Genomic DNA, 12,729 nt, shown 5'->3' on the forward strand with positions numbered 1-12,729 from the left:
GTTTTTGGGTGTTTTTTTTATGACAAGAAGTCAGTAGTTTAATGTGGCATAGTTCAAAATAAGGTAAGTTAAATTTTGTGGGGTTTTTTGGCGGGGGGGTGGGGGGGGGGGGGGGGGGGTATTAAACCACGGTTAGCAGAGAAGCAGATCAGACCCTCACAAGCAGATCAGAGCCCAGCAGGTTTGAGTTAAAATAAATCAGGGTGAGCTGGTGGATTGACCTGTGGTCTGCTCTGGGCATCATGAAAAGGGAGGATTGGATCTGAAGTTTTCCTCACATGGTTCTCAGTGTTGAAGTCTTTTCTTGAGGCAGTCTATTGATAAAATGTTTAACTTTTATATAAAGAAATACACCATTTTTAAACTTTGTGTGTAAGTCAAACTGATTTATTTTGGTTTAACAAGCAGTTAAATCAAATACTTCTTTTAAAAATGCACAAATTCAATTGATTCGTCTGATTTAGTGTGCAAAACACTGTATTCACCTGTCCTCTCACCACCACCCCCTCCCCTCCTTCTTCTTTTCCTCCACCAGTTATCCCGTCTCCATGAGGTGTTGAGGAATGAGCAATCGCCATGGAAACCCAGTCCCAGGCCAGTTCAGCAGCTGAGAAGAAGAAGAGGGTGGAGACCATTGTGGCGACCAAAGGCTCATCAGCACGCAATGACATCAGTGAGAAGGCGGTGGCCTCCAGCACCACCTCAAACGGTACGCGTCACCTCAAACTGCAGCCACAGCGGTTCATGGAGAAATGATTTTGGTTTTTGGTGGAATGATTTTGGAGTTTTTTGTGTTTTTGTTTTTGTTTTTAGGAAAGTAGGTTGGTTCCTAAGTGAATGACATGTGAGGAAAGAAGGGAAAAAGAGAAAAAAATCACTTTCCACTGAAATAAATCCAGTTAATTCTCATACATTTTCTCATAAAATGAAACCCCAGACACCTTAAAGTTAACTCCACTGTCACCAAATTCTGTGTTAGACCCCGTTAGCCAACTACATTCCAACTTATTTCCAGTTTTTTATAAGTTTTACACACATTGTTGGAAATCATGGTCAATAAGCCTCATTTAAACGAAACTACACCTCATTCCTCAACAGGAGGGGTAATAAATAAATCAGTCACCTGCTCATCTTGCAACTCTCAAAGACTCATATCATCCAGGTTTGTTAATCAAACTGTCGCTCGAGTGTGTAAACAGGCTTTACACATGCCATGACATCACCAAGTTTTCATCCATTTTTAGCCATAATGTTGCTAAAACAGCAAAGTTTCCAGACGTGAGGTGTTGCTACAGTTCATCACCTACTATCACTCATCATATATGACTGATGATCTGATCTGATACTGGAGACTAAGGAATGTTTTTCTACTCAAGTCGTCATTACGTTAATGTGAAATTGAGCAACTCCCATAAAACTGGATTTAAAGATTACGACATGCACAGATCCTTGTATATGACTGTTTATACCCCCCCCCCTTCCCCCCCTTACACACCCACACCTCACCCCCTCCCATTTCCTATTCCCATAGTTCATGGTGAGTCACATATAATGCTCACTGGTAGCAAAACTTTGGCATGTTTACACAGCAGTGTCTTCAACACATGCGATTAGAAGCGGCTCGAAGCTTACAGTTCATTACGGCCTGTCGTCATTCAACCTTTCATTCTCAATTCAGATGCTGAAATGAGGATATTAGATTGTGAGGGGTTTTTTTTTTGGGGGGGGGGGGGGGTTGCTGGAAAGCCTAGGGACATCCAGCTAAAGTCATAACAAAACCAGAGTTGAGATCACCACGGCCTAAGCTGCAGCTGTGCTCATTAGCAGTGAGAGGATTTGGATGGTTTTGGTTATGGAGGGGTGGTTGACTTTTGGGAGATGGAGCTGGTGGCCTGATGGAGTTTTCTGTCAACCCCCCCCCCCCCCCCCCTCACCACCACCACCACCACCACTCCTCCTTCCAACCCCCCCTTTTGGCTATTAGTCATGTCAAATGTGATCGTCTCAAGTGTGAACAAGAGACAAACAATCCAGCAAAGGGTAAATAAGTTGCTGTGACTTTCTCCCCATATGGGACTTATCACAGGAAGTGGGTAAGGTAATGCATCCTGGATCTTGGGAACACGCTCACTCTTACTCATTCCCAGATGGCCAGAGCACTGTTTTATTAATTAAAGGGGCAGCAGGGAAAAAAAAAAAAAAAAGTTTGTTGTGGAAAAAGCATGGATGTAATTTGGCTTCATGATTGTGGATTTTTCTTCGTAATGTGCTGGTAATTATAGCTCTGAACAGCAGGAGGTTTGTCTCGAGAAACCTTACTGAGGAGTCTCCTGAACTGACTCAGCCACGTCAGAAGACATGCTACAGCTTCAAGCGATGTTGCACTTCCTAAAATACAGTAGTCCCATAATTCACTCGGACGAGGGGGAGGGATGATACTTATCTGCAGAGAAAGGTCTCTTTTTAGATCCCAATCTCCCTCGCCCTCTCTCTCTCTCTCTCTCTCTCTCTCTCTCTCTCTCTCTCTCTCTCTCTCTCTCTCTCTCTCTCTCTTTCTTTCTTGGAATCATAAGATAGCTTACACATTCTTTGTGTGGTTATAATTACAGCACATTCCCAAGTCGCCCCCAGAACTCATAACCTCTTATCAGGTGTAACCCTACACTCGCCTCAACTTTAACCCCCGTAGCCCCTGCCCCACCGCCTCCATCCAAACAAAAGGTAATTGTGAGCAGCTGTGGAACCCCGGTGACTGGTTCTTCTTAGGCAGGCCCTGCGAAATATTTCCCCCCATCAGGCAGGAGTATAGCGGCCCCTGATCTCTGTGCAGCGGAAACCCCGTGGTGCGCCCCGGCAACGGCGTGATACGATAAGTTGTGAAAAGTGGGGAAAAATAAGTAGGAGGTGTGGGGGTGGGGGGTGGAGGAGGGGCAGGTGGAATGGCTTGGTGTTCTGCTATCGAGAAGTAGATCAGGTGTTGATTCTGTTGCACGAGTAACTTTAATCTGATCTGAGATAACTTTTTTTTTTTTGTTCCTGGAAACTGATTTTTACTCCAAAAAATCTTCACTTCACATCCTCTACAGGGATCATTCTCAACGTCCTCCTCTTCCTGGTTCCCTCTTGCACTCAAGTCTGTAAATTTTGTCCAACTTGAGCAGGCCCAGAGTAATTATTGAGTCCTGGTATAGAGCGTTCCCACATGGTTGGCTTAAATGGTGGCTTCATCCTGTGTGCCATTCATCTCTGTGCCCCCTCCTCTTGCCTGACAGCTCAAAAGAGCCGACTGTGCCACAACAATGCTGTGATTGGTGCTCTTTAGGAGGGGTTTTGAGGAGAGGAGGGGAAGGGTGGGTTTGCTCAACCCCTCCCACCCTCATCATTCGGCAGGCAGGTGGACCACAAAGTCCCCTGATTCTTTTGTTGGGTCCTGAGCTTAAAAAAAAGAAGAAGAAGAAAAAAAAAAGATGTCCATGCTCCTTGGTTGAATAAATCCTGTCGTCATGGGATAATTTGCTAATAATAAAAAAAGGGAAAAAAAACAGGGTGGGGGTCAAGGGTTGGTTATTTGCGAAAGAGAAAAAGAAGAGAAGTTGGACTTTAGTTGGTTAGAGATAAATTTAAGTAATAAGATGGAGAATTGAAAAAAATGGAGAGGAGAAGTGCTGGAAAAGTGTCAGGGAATGTTGTTTTAACATAGCAGGAGCCGCTGTAAAGCAGGTTATGAAGTGGTTGAGATGGGAGCTTTTTTTTTTTTTGCTTTAAAAGGGCAAGAGCAAGGGTCTCTAAGGCAAACAAGTTAAGCCTTTGAGGGCAACAAATGTTAGACTCTCATGTAGGTTACCAGAAGAAAAAAAAAAAACCCTAAGCAAAAATGGAGAGCGTGCCTAAAGTGTTTAAAGAAGAAAAGGTGACTTGGCTTTGAGGAAAAAGGAAAAAAAAAAAAAAAAAATCTTCTGACGGGTAGAGAAGAGAGAGAGAAGAAGATTGATACAGAAAGGGGGGGAGATATAGAGGGAGAAGAAGAGTGAGGGGCCACCTTCTTTTTAGGCAGCCATTTAAATGATCAACAGTAAATAGAGGGGAATGTCATCTGACAGAAATAAAGTTCCCGTTAACAGCGGGGATGGAAAGTAATTTACAGATACGCTGTCCCCGCCATCTTTGTGCCTCCCAGATAAGGTTTCATTTCAGAAACGGATAGGAGACATTTTCACTTACGGGCCCCCATTCTGGGACACCTGTGATAACAGCTTGTGGACCCCTAATTGAAAATGGGTTTCAAAATGGATTTTCACTTTTCTTCCTCCCCCCTGCCCCCACCTTCAATTCCCTCCCTCCCTCCTTCCCTTATGACTTGCCCCCCCCCCTCCTCCTCCTTCCTTCTCTTCCCCCACACACCTCCGTCAACACCCAGCTCCATCCCTTTTTTCCTTGGCGTTCCCTTGTCGTTGGTAGAGGGAGGCAGTCAGTATCGAAAGGACAAGGAGAGGGAGAAGGGAGGGAGGGAGGCTTGAGGAGGAAGGGGGGGGCGAAATGGAGCGTTGGGAGCGGATCATCCCTCAGCCTGTGTCACAGCTATGACAGCTGCGTGATCCGTCTTATTAATGAAATCATTGATCACTTGATGGGACTCATAATCAACTGTTTCTCCACTGTGTCCTGCCCCATCCCCTCCTCCTCCTCCTCCTCCTCCCTCCTAATGCTGCCACCTCTGCTTTCCACTTTTTATATCCCTGTTTTATTCCCTCTGAAAGGATGAAACACCATAGCAATGTGATCCATTTTTTTTAGTGTGAATAATGACATAATAAATTAATAAAAATGTGTGAATTTAACCAGAATAGTTTAAAAACAGAACAGCATCAGGAAATTTGATGTCTTAAATTGGGTTTTTCTTTTTAGAGAATGCAAGCTGGTGGTGACACTGAGCGGTTTGTGCATCAGAACTACTAAAAGGAGATGTCTGGCATCTGTATTTGTGCTGTATGTATTTCATGGGGACCAGAGGAGGAGGAAGCAGGGGCCCCTCCATGTTACCCTGCTCTGGGCTTTGCCTGTGGGGGCTAATGAGAGAGGACTGATGGAGGGATAAGGGACCTCATGGGAGCTCTGGCTGCCCCACAGGTCAAACAGCACAATGGAGGAGGCGTTATATAGCCTGACACACAACCCCATACAGGAAAACTGTCTTTTAGTGTCAAAAAAACCTCTGTATGCTACATGAATAATGCATAAAATACACAAAAAACGATATACAAGCAGACATAACATTGCATTTGTAGCCATAGTGAGGCTTCTCCATAGTTGTGCAGTAGTTGTGATCTTTTAGAAATAAACAGGTATGAAATTTCAAATATATACCTGTAGATTTAGGATTTGTAAAGTCACACGCACACACAGTGGATGGGCTTTGCCTTCACTGGTGAGCCTCATAGCTTCTTCATGGACCTCTGCACTGAAGGCAATTTCCTGCAGCAGCAGGGGGACAGGCTTTGGCAGAGCCACCTCACAGGGGCCTGAGGCGCAGGATTAGCTTAGCCTCGCTGCTACTCAGGGCGGAGGGGAACCTCAGCTGCCCAGCCCAGCCTGGCTTCTCTTGTCTGGCAAACTTCCGCTTGCCCAGATCTGCCTGCTGGAGCACCGCTGCTCCGTCACTGCTGGAAGATGCATATAAGCCACTGCCTCAAGACTTTTGCACGCTGTGGAGACGCAGCCAGAACTTAACTGTTGTGGCATGAAAACTTCAAAATTAGCCCTTGAAGAAAATTACAACTTGTGTAATAGTTTTGACCCTCATTTTTGTTGTTATTGTACATTATACTCAGCTTTTGCAATTGCTTTGAGGCACATAACCACATAACTGAAACAAAGTCAGATGTGGCAAGAAGAATTTGAATTACTTTACTCTGAGGCATAAAATGTAAAATGTGGCAAGTATAGTAAAGTTCAACTAGGAAGTCAGTCTGTTAGATGGATGTTTGTAACAGTTTATATAATAATCTTACTGCTAACTTTCATTTTCTCCTTGAGACAACATCTCAGTCACAGATTTTTAATTCTAATCGGCTGTGATAGTTCATGCTGAACATCAGAATAGCTCCTTAGAAGTACCTGAGGTCATTTTCACTGACACGCTGAGAGCCAGAAAAGCCTGCGAGTCAGAGGTCACCCGGGTCAGACAAGCCCCTAAACCAATGACCAGCCTCACAAAGATAAATCAGCCTTCCCTGTGTGAGAGGAGATATGTCAGACAGCCTGGTCTCTGCCGCATCCCAGCAGCACTGTGAACATGCCGAATCTCACTCCTCTGAGAGAGGGGAGGCACAGGGGTGTCCAGGGGCCCCATAAACTCATAAACCCATAAAGTGGGGAAACAGTAGTTGATTATTCTACCACTCTGTCCATTTGTCGGTAGGCATCAGTGGCCTCCCTCCTGCCAGTAGGAACAATGCAGGAGTGTCCTGACCCTGCCAGGAGGATTTATTGTGGTGTGTTCTTCTCCACCTCCTCTCTGTTTTGTTCACTCACTCGCAGCTCCTTACCGCAGTTGGGTTCTTGTTGAATGAGGCTCAGGATGAAGTAGCAACTAGTGGCCTTACCACCAGGGTTGGAGTTTATATGAAAGAGTGACGGTTCATGGAGGATGGAGGAGGATAGACGCTGCTGCTGACCAGAGATTTTGAATGATGGTTTTTTAATCACATATAAAGAAATTAAATTTAACAAACAGGTTTTCCAGCTAACTGCTTCTTTATTTTACACCAAGATATCTGTAAAAGACTCATGAATTGTCTGTGAATTCTAGTTTCTTGTAAGCTTTTGAACATGTTGACAGGTTAACAGCTTAAAGTAAATATGTACTTTGAATTCAAAAGAGTTCTCAAGGTAAAATGAACCTTAAAAACAAAATACAAAGAAGCTCTGTTCAAATAGTTCAGACTGCACCAGCATGATCTGAAAAAATATTCTCTTGTACAAAGATTGGTTGCCATCACATAAATTAACTCATTAATGGGCCGATTCAGACTGAAAGGAGCTCTGTGTTAAAACAACGTAGGGGGGCTGCGTTTGTGCAGGCGTCCACCAATGAGACAATGAAATACAATCCAGGAAGTCCAGTTAGAGTAACAGATTTATGTGTTTAAAGGTTTATCAGACAGCAACATACTGCACAACTGTTTGTACTACTGACATACAGAGTTTTACAATTCTGGAAACGCAACGATTTTATCTTTTATCGCAACAATCGAGAGGTACACAGAGAAAATTTAGTTAATGTTACAAAGTCATCTACCAGGAATGTGTGTGTGTGTGTGCATGCATGTGAATGGCCAGTGCAGCACCTTCCTGGATGATGTCATGTTGCATTGCACCAAAAGTTTAGTGCTTCATTTTTTCTGCTGGGTGACCCTGCGTTGTTTTGCTGGAGCCCCCTGCGCTGCCTCTTCTCAGATGATGGAATGGCTTTGCTTTTTTTTACACTGGACTGTAATGTTGGTTTGAGTGCGGCCTAAAGTCTTTCTTAATAGATATTTGTCTGCAAAACATCCAGAAATGTCGAATCTAAGATAGAAACTTTTTTGTCTATACGTTTCAGGCCACATCCACAGCTCTCTGCTCAAAACTCACTGGATTAAATCAAGACATGCTTTCAGGTTTGAGAGAGAGCAAAAGGCCCTATACCCCCTAATCTCTCTCCCCTGACCTCAACACCCCCTGGGCCTTGACTCTCACCCTTCTCCCTGCCCCCCCCCACCTCCCTCCCCTTTCCCGCCCAACTCTCTCCCTCGCAGTGCGAAAGAGGAGCTAGGATCAAAGGCCATAAACCATGGCAGTGATTTCTGGTGATTGATTAGAAGCAGAGGTTGAGAAGCAGCAGCTCTCTCTCTCTCTCTCCCCTCCATTCTTCCCACCCTCCGGTCCTGCGCACGCATTCTCCCAGGGCTCTCGTAAATAGCTCAGGCTTTAAGTGTGAAAAGAGTTGCCACGATTGGCAGACAGAGCCCAAAAACACATCCGTGCCTGAGCGGCCAGTTTTTCTTGCCTCTTCCTCCTGGATGGCAGGGAGGGAGGAGAGGAGGGAAAGATGGGGAGGGAGGAGGGAGGGGGGGGGGTAGGGGTGTCAGCTGATAAGAACCATTTGTTGTCTTGCTTGGATCTGGGGAGGGACAGTGTAATCCCCTCGCCCTGGTCTGTTCGCAGAGCTGGAGGAAAAGAGCAGAGGAGAGGAGGAGGAATTGATTTTCAGAGAGAGGGCATGCGGAGAATTGAACTCAGATGTGTAGCAGAGACAGGGTTTGAAAGAAACATTCTACTTGCGGGGAAACAAATGTCTGTAGCTTACAGCAGAGGGGCCGTGCAATTTGAACTTGAGCAAGTCCTCCTAATGTTAATCAATTGCATAGTTGTCTTTCACCATTCACTCCCCCCCTCCACCCCCCGCCTCCTCCTCCTCCTCCCCTTTTTCCCGATCCTAACGCGGCCTGGAGGCCTCTTGACAAGCAAGTGGTCCCGTAAAGGCATTTTAATAGGCCATGGTCATTCAGTGGCATTGAGATTAATGCTTCAATTGAATCTCCCACATGCAAGCTTTTGCACAGAGACACAAATACACATGCACCTCTTTCTTTCTCTCTCTCTGTGTCTTTCCTGCCCTATCTACCCTATCTGATCTCACCTGGAGCTGTGAGTCTAATGATGTTCGGAGTGTGGGCCTCGCAGCGACAGCTCCAGTCCCGGGGAGATGTGTCTCATGTCAGACTTTGCGCCAGACAGACTCCAATAAGGAAAGAATGGGGGGGAGGCGGTGGTGTTGGTGGTGTTGGTGGTGTGGTGGGTTGGGGTGGGGGTGAGGTGGGCGTTCTTCAACACAGCTGGAGCAAAGCCAAAAACTAAAAGTGCAATTCTCTGATGGTTTTGTTTTTCCACTGTGGTATTTACAAAGTGATTGAGCACATTTTTGAGTGTCATGGAGTATCTCATTACGCTCTTAAAAGCTTTTTATCCATCCACATGCTCTAAGATATGTACACACGCGTTACATACTGCAGATACTCAGTCATGCATGCATGCAGACACATAATCTCTCATTTTCTCTCACTTCCCTCGACTGCACCGAACTGTACACAGGCACACACACACACACGCACACACACAGGCACACACACAGGCACACACACGGTGCAGCTGGAAGATGGGGCCGTGATTATTAACTGTTTGGCGACCTCATGACTTCATCTTCGGTGCTGTCAGAGTGCGGCCCACATTATGTCTCCCCTCGGCTCAATGGGCTCTTTGTTCTGGCTTGGCTCTGGAGCAGCTCAGCATGGGGCTGCATGAGTCCAGCAAGTCCCACTGCGACTCAAGAGGGAGGGCGAAGGATAGATGGAGGGAGGTATGGTGGATGGAGAGGAGAGGAGAGGAGAGGGGAGGGAATGTGAGGGGGAAAAGGGATGGAGGGATATCGAGGAGATTTGGGAAATACATGGGAACTGGGAGACGATCTGGGAGAGTGAGGGATGAGAGCAGGAAGGCAGAAAGCAAGGAATAAGAGATTAGCGGGGAAGAAAGTGAGAACAAGATACATGAAGTGGGGGAATGAGGGATGGAGAGGGGTAGACAGTAAAAAAAAAAAATCCGGCTTTGAGCAGGTGGGTCTTTACTATGATCACACTGCTTTGCCTCTATCACACTGCTTCACTCCGGTAAGGACACCAGATCATGAAGGCAACTTGTCCGCCGGGGCTGCAGTGGCCATCCTTAATGTGGAATGTGGGATTAAATGGGGAAAGTAATGCAGGGATTAGAGAATGAGGTGAGAGCGGCGAGGAGGAGCGCCGGGAGTGACAGGAGAGGTCATACATGAGGGAGAGTTCATTACCTGGAGCGGACAGCAATGAGAGAGAGAGAGAGAGAGAGAGAGAGAGAGAGAGAGAGAGAGAGTCAGAGGTAGTGAAGGAAGAACTAAGATTGAAATTAGGTTAAAGGCCACATATTTTGTAGCCGAACAGAGAAATGTGACAAGATGCGTAGTTATTCAGTTATTTTTATGTATGAGAAGTCAGTTTTGCCTTCAAATGAGCCTGAGCAGCTGTTGCAATCTAAGAAGCCGTAAAGTAGAGCTGCTGTGAATTCAAAACGCTTCATTGCTGCATTTTTTTTTTTTTTTTTTACAAAACTCACAATCATAGCTGCTGAACTCATCAGAAATGTGCCCCAAAACCCTGAGAGTTAATTGATTTTTACCCTTTTTTGCTGCAAAGGAGTGGTGCATGCATCAGAATCTTAAACTTTGATTGATTGGATGTTTCATGAAAGAGTACTCCCTCTGAGTTTCACTTGACTTCTCTCCATGTTTTTTGTACTGGAACCAAAATAGTTTTATGGTAATCCAGGACTTGGAAGAGCCTCCAAAACTGCCACTGATTCACCTCAAATTATTTATGAGTAAAATGAAGACTTTTTACTTACTGTTTTAACACTATAGTACACTGAGTCAGCAGCACTGAGTCATGTAGGGAGTTACTGAGTCGTCCTCGCTGGATAATAAAACACATGACGTTAAGGTTTCAAGACACTAATCCAACATATCATCCAGACATGACACTTTCACCCTGTATTTTGCTTTACCACTTATCTAATCACATAAAGAGTATGGAGCCTTTTCCTTTCACCGCTCACCTCCAACCTCCAGCCCCCTTTTCCAGCAGACAGTGGTTAAGTCTGTTTGTCCAACATGGCAGATCCTCTAATCTTCAGAGCTTTCTCTGCCTGCTGCAGACACTGTAATGAAGGGTTCCAGGTCTCACCTGTATTTTAAAAGGGGGTGGGGGAGAGGGGTGAATTACACCCTGTTTATTAAGCTGGCACTCCCATTCATATCACAGGTTGGGGGCAGGGGGAGGTCAGGTTGGGGAGGTCTGTAGTAGTAAATGTGGCGCAACCTTCGGCCGTAATGATGGGAGGATGTTGGAAGGTAAATGATGAATGACAGGTTTGGTTTATAAAGGATTCTTTGTGAGGTGAATTGGCACCTTCATGGTCCTGATGAGAAAAAAAAATGTGGAAAATGAACTAATGTTATTTTAAATAATTAATGTGTCAAGCTGTTAAGGTAAAAAAAAAAGAAAAAAGTTGATTTCATTAGCTTTGGAGGTTTTTTTTTTTTTTTTTTTTTAAACACCAGGTGACTTAATGCGTGCTAAGAACAACCCCTCATTGTGGGAGCAGCGTGAAGGAGTCAGTTGAGTTGTGTTATTTTATATGGCATTTGGCTTGTAGTTTGGAATTCTGATTGTCATGCTCTCTGGTAAAAAGGCCTTATGTCCAAATGTGACGGGTTAGCAACTGTAAGCATTACCAGCTGCAGCATCAAAGGCCCATGCATGCTGTTCATTTAACCCAGATCCGTCACACTCATGTGTAGCCCCTGATTCAACCTGTAATGTAGACATTCAGCAGAAGGCATTTAGACTGAGACTAATGTAGAGTTATGGATGCGAATTAACTCCCAGCACCTCTCTACCTGTAATATGTCAAAGGTCTCTGACTATATTTGAATATATTTGGTCGAGGTGTTGTTTGAAATGAATACAGGTGTAAAACGATCATTACCAGCGAATGAAAGCTACAATTCTATGCTGACAGGCTGACATGCATTCACTAATCTGGTCACATTAATTTTGTTTCTCAATGTTTTGACCCTCCGTCCCCTTTATGAGAGCGTTTGTGACTGTTAATGAAAAAGGTTGTTTCCAGAATGGCGATAGGGAAAATATACCCCAGCTACTGTAGGTAGGTAAGAAGAAGAATGGATGTTAACAATGCAGGATTTCTAATTATTTAAAAAATAGGCCTTGCAAATTTTTTTCGCTTTATTGACCAGCATCAAATCACTATTCATTCTGCTTTTTGGTGCCTGACTGAGACTTAAAACCATGTACATGAGATTAACAAACACGTGAGTTCAGCAGGTGATCATTGAGCGCAGGAGGGGACAGATCAGAGGTTCTCAATTTACAACATTTTAAACGAGATGCACAGTTGTATTCTTTGCAGACTGAAATAGGATGAAGAAGAGGAGTTTTAGCCATTTTTTTAAATTTTAGTGTAAGTGTAAGTTCCACGTTGAAATTTTGGTGTAGTTGGAGACCTTTACGAAAGCATACCCGGAAACGTTTCTCTGTGTGCATGTCGTTTTCACACCTAAACCATGTTACCAGAAGTAGCCTGCTTTAGTGTGGACGTGATCACAGCGGTGTTCAGATCAGCAGTAACGGAGCAGGCAGTGGAATAGACAGGCTGATCTGAACATCCAAAGGCCTAATCACTATGAGAGAGTGAGAGAGAGAGAGAGAGAGTCCACTCTGGACTTAGACGTTCACCAGTCATTGATAAAGTGCTTAGCAGCAGGAAAATTAATGAATCCGGCCTGACTGGGAGAGGGGGGTTTTGTGGTTGAAGGGGAGGGTGAGGAAGAGAAGTAGGAGGAGGACTGTTGGTGTGTGTGTGTGTGTGTGTGTGTGTGTGTGTGTGTGTGTGTGGAGGGGGGGTAATCCTGTTCCAGCTAAATGGCTGATCCCTCTCATTCCTTAGATATCAAATGTCAAAAGTTAAATTAGCCTGCTAGCCTCAGATAGGAGTTAACATGCTTTTAAACGGGGCGGGGGGCGGCGATTCTTGCCCCCACTGGGATGGCGGGCAGGTGCCTTTGAAGTGTCTAATTAT

At 44.9% G+C, this 12,729-nt stretch overlaps 1 protein-coding gene across 1 annotated transcript in view; it reads left to right on the forward strand.

Annotated features, from left to right (window-relative positions):
- Nucleotides 1-576: 576 nt before the first annotated feature.
- The window catches only part of gli3 (GLI family zinc finger 3), a 75,951-nt gene continuing 63,798 nt past the window's right edge, over nt 577-12,729 (forward strand). The window contains exon 1 of the mRNA XM_053342641.1: nt 577-709. Coding sequence (XP_053198616.1) covers nt 577-709 — 133 coding nt within the window. The remainder of the gene's footprint in view (nt 710-12,729) is intronic.

This window comes from Scomber japonicus, chromosome 21 (assembly GCF_027409825.1).
Source record: "Scomber japonicus isolate fScoJap1 chromosome 21, fScoJap1.pri, whole genome shotgun sequence".
In the NCBI taxonomy this organism is placed as follows: domain Eukaryota; kingdom Metazoa; phylum Chordata; class Actinopteri; order Scombriformes; family Scombridae; genus Scomber; species Scomber japonicus.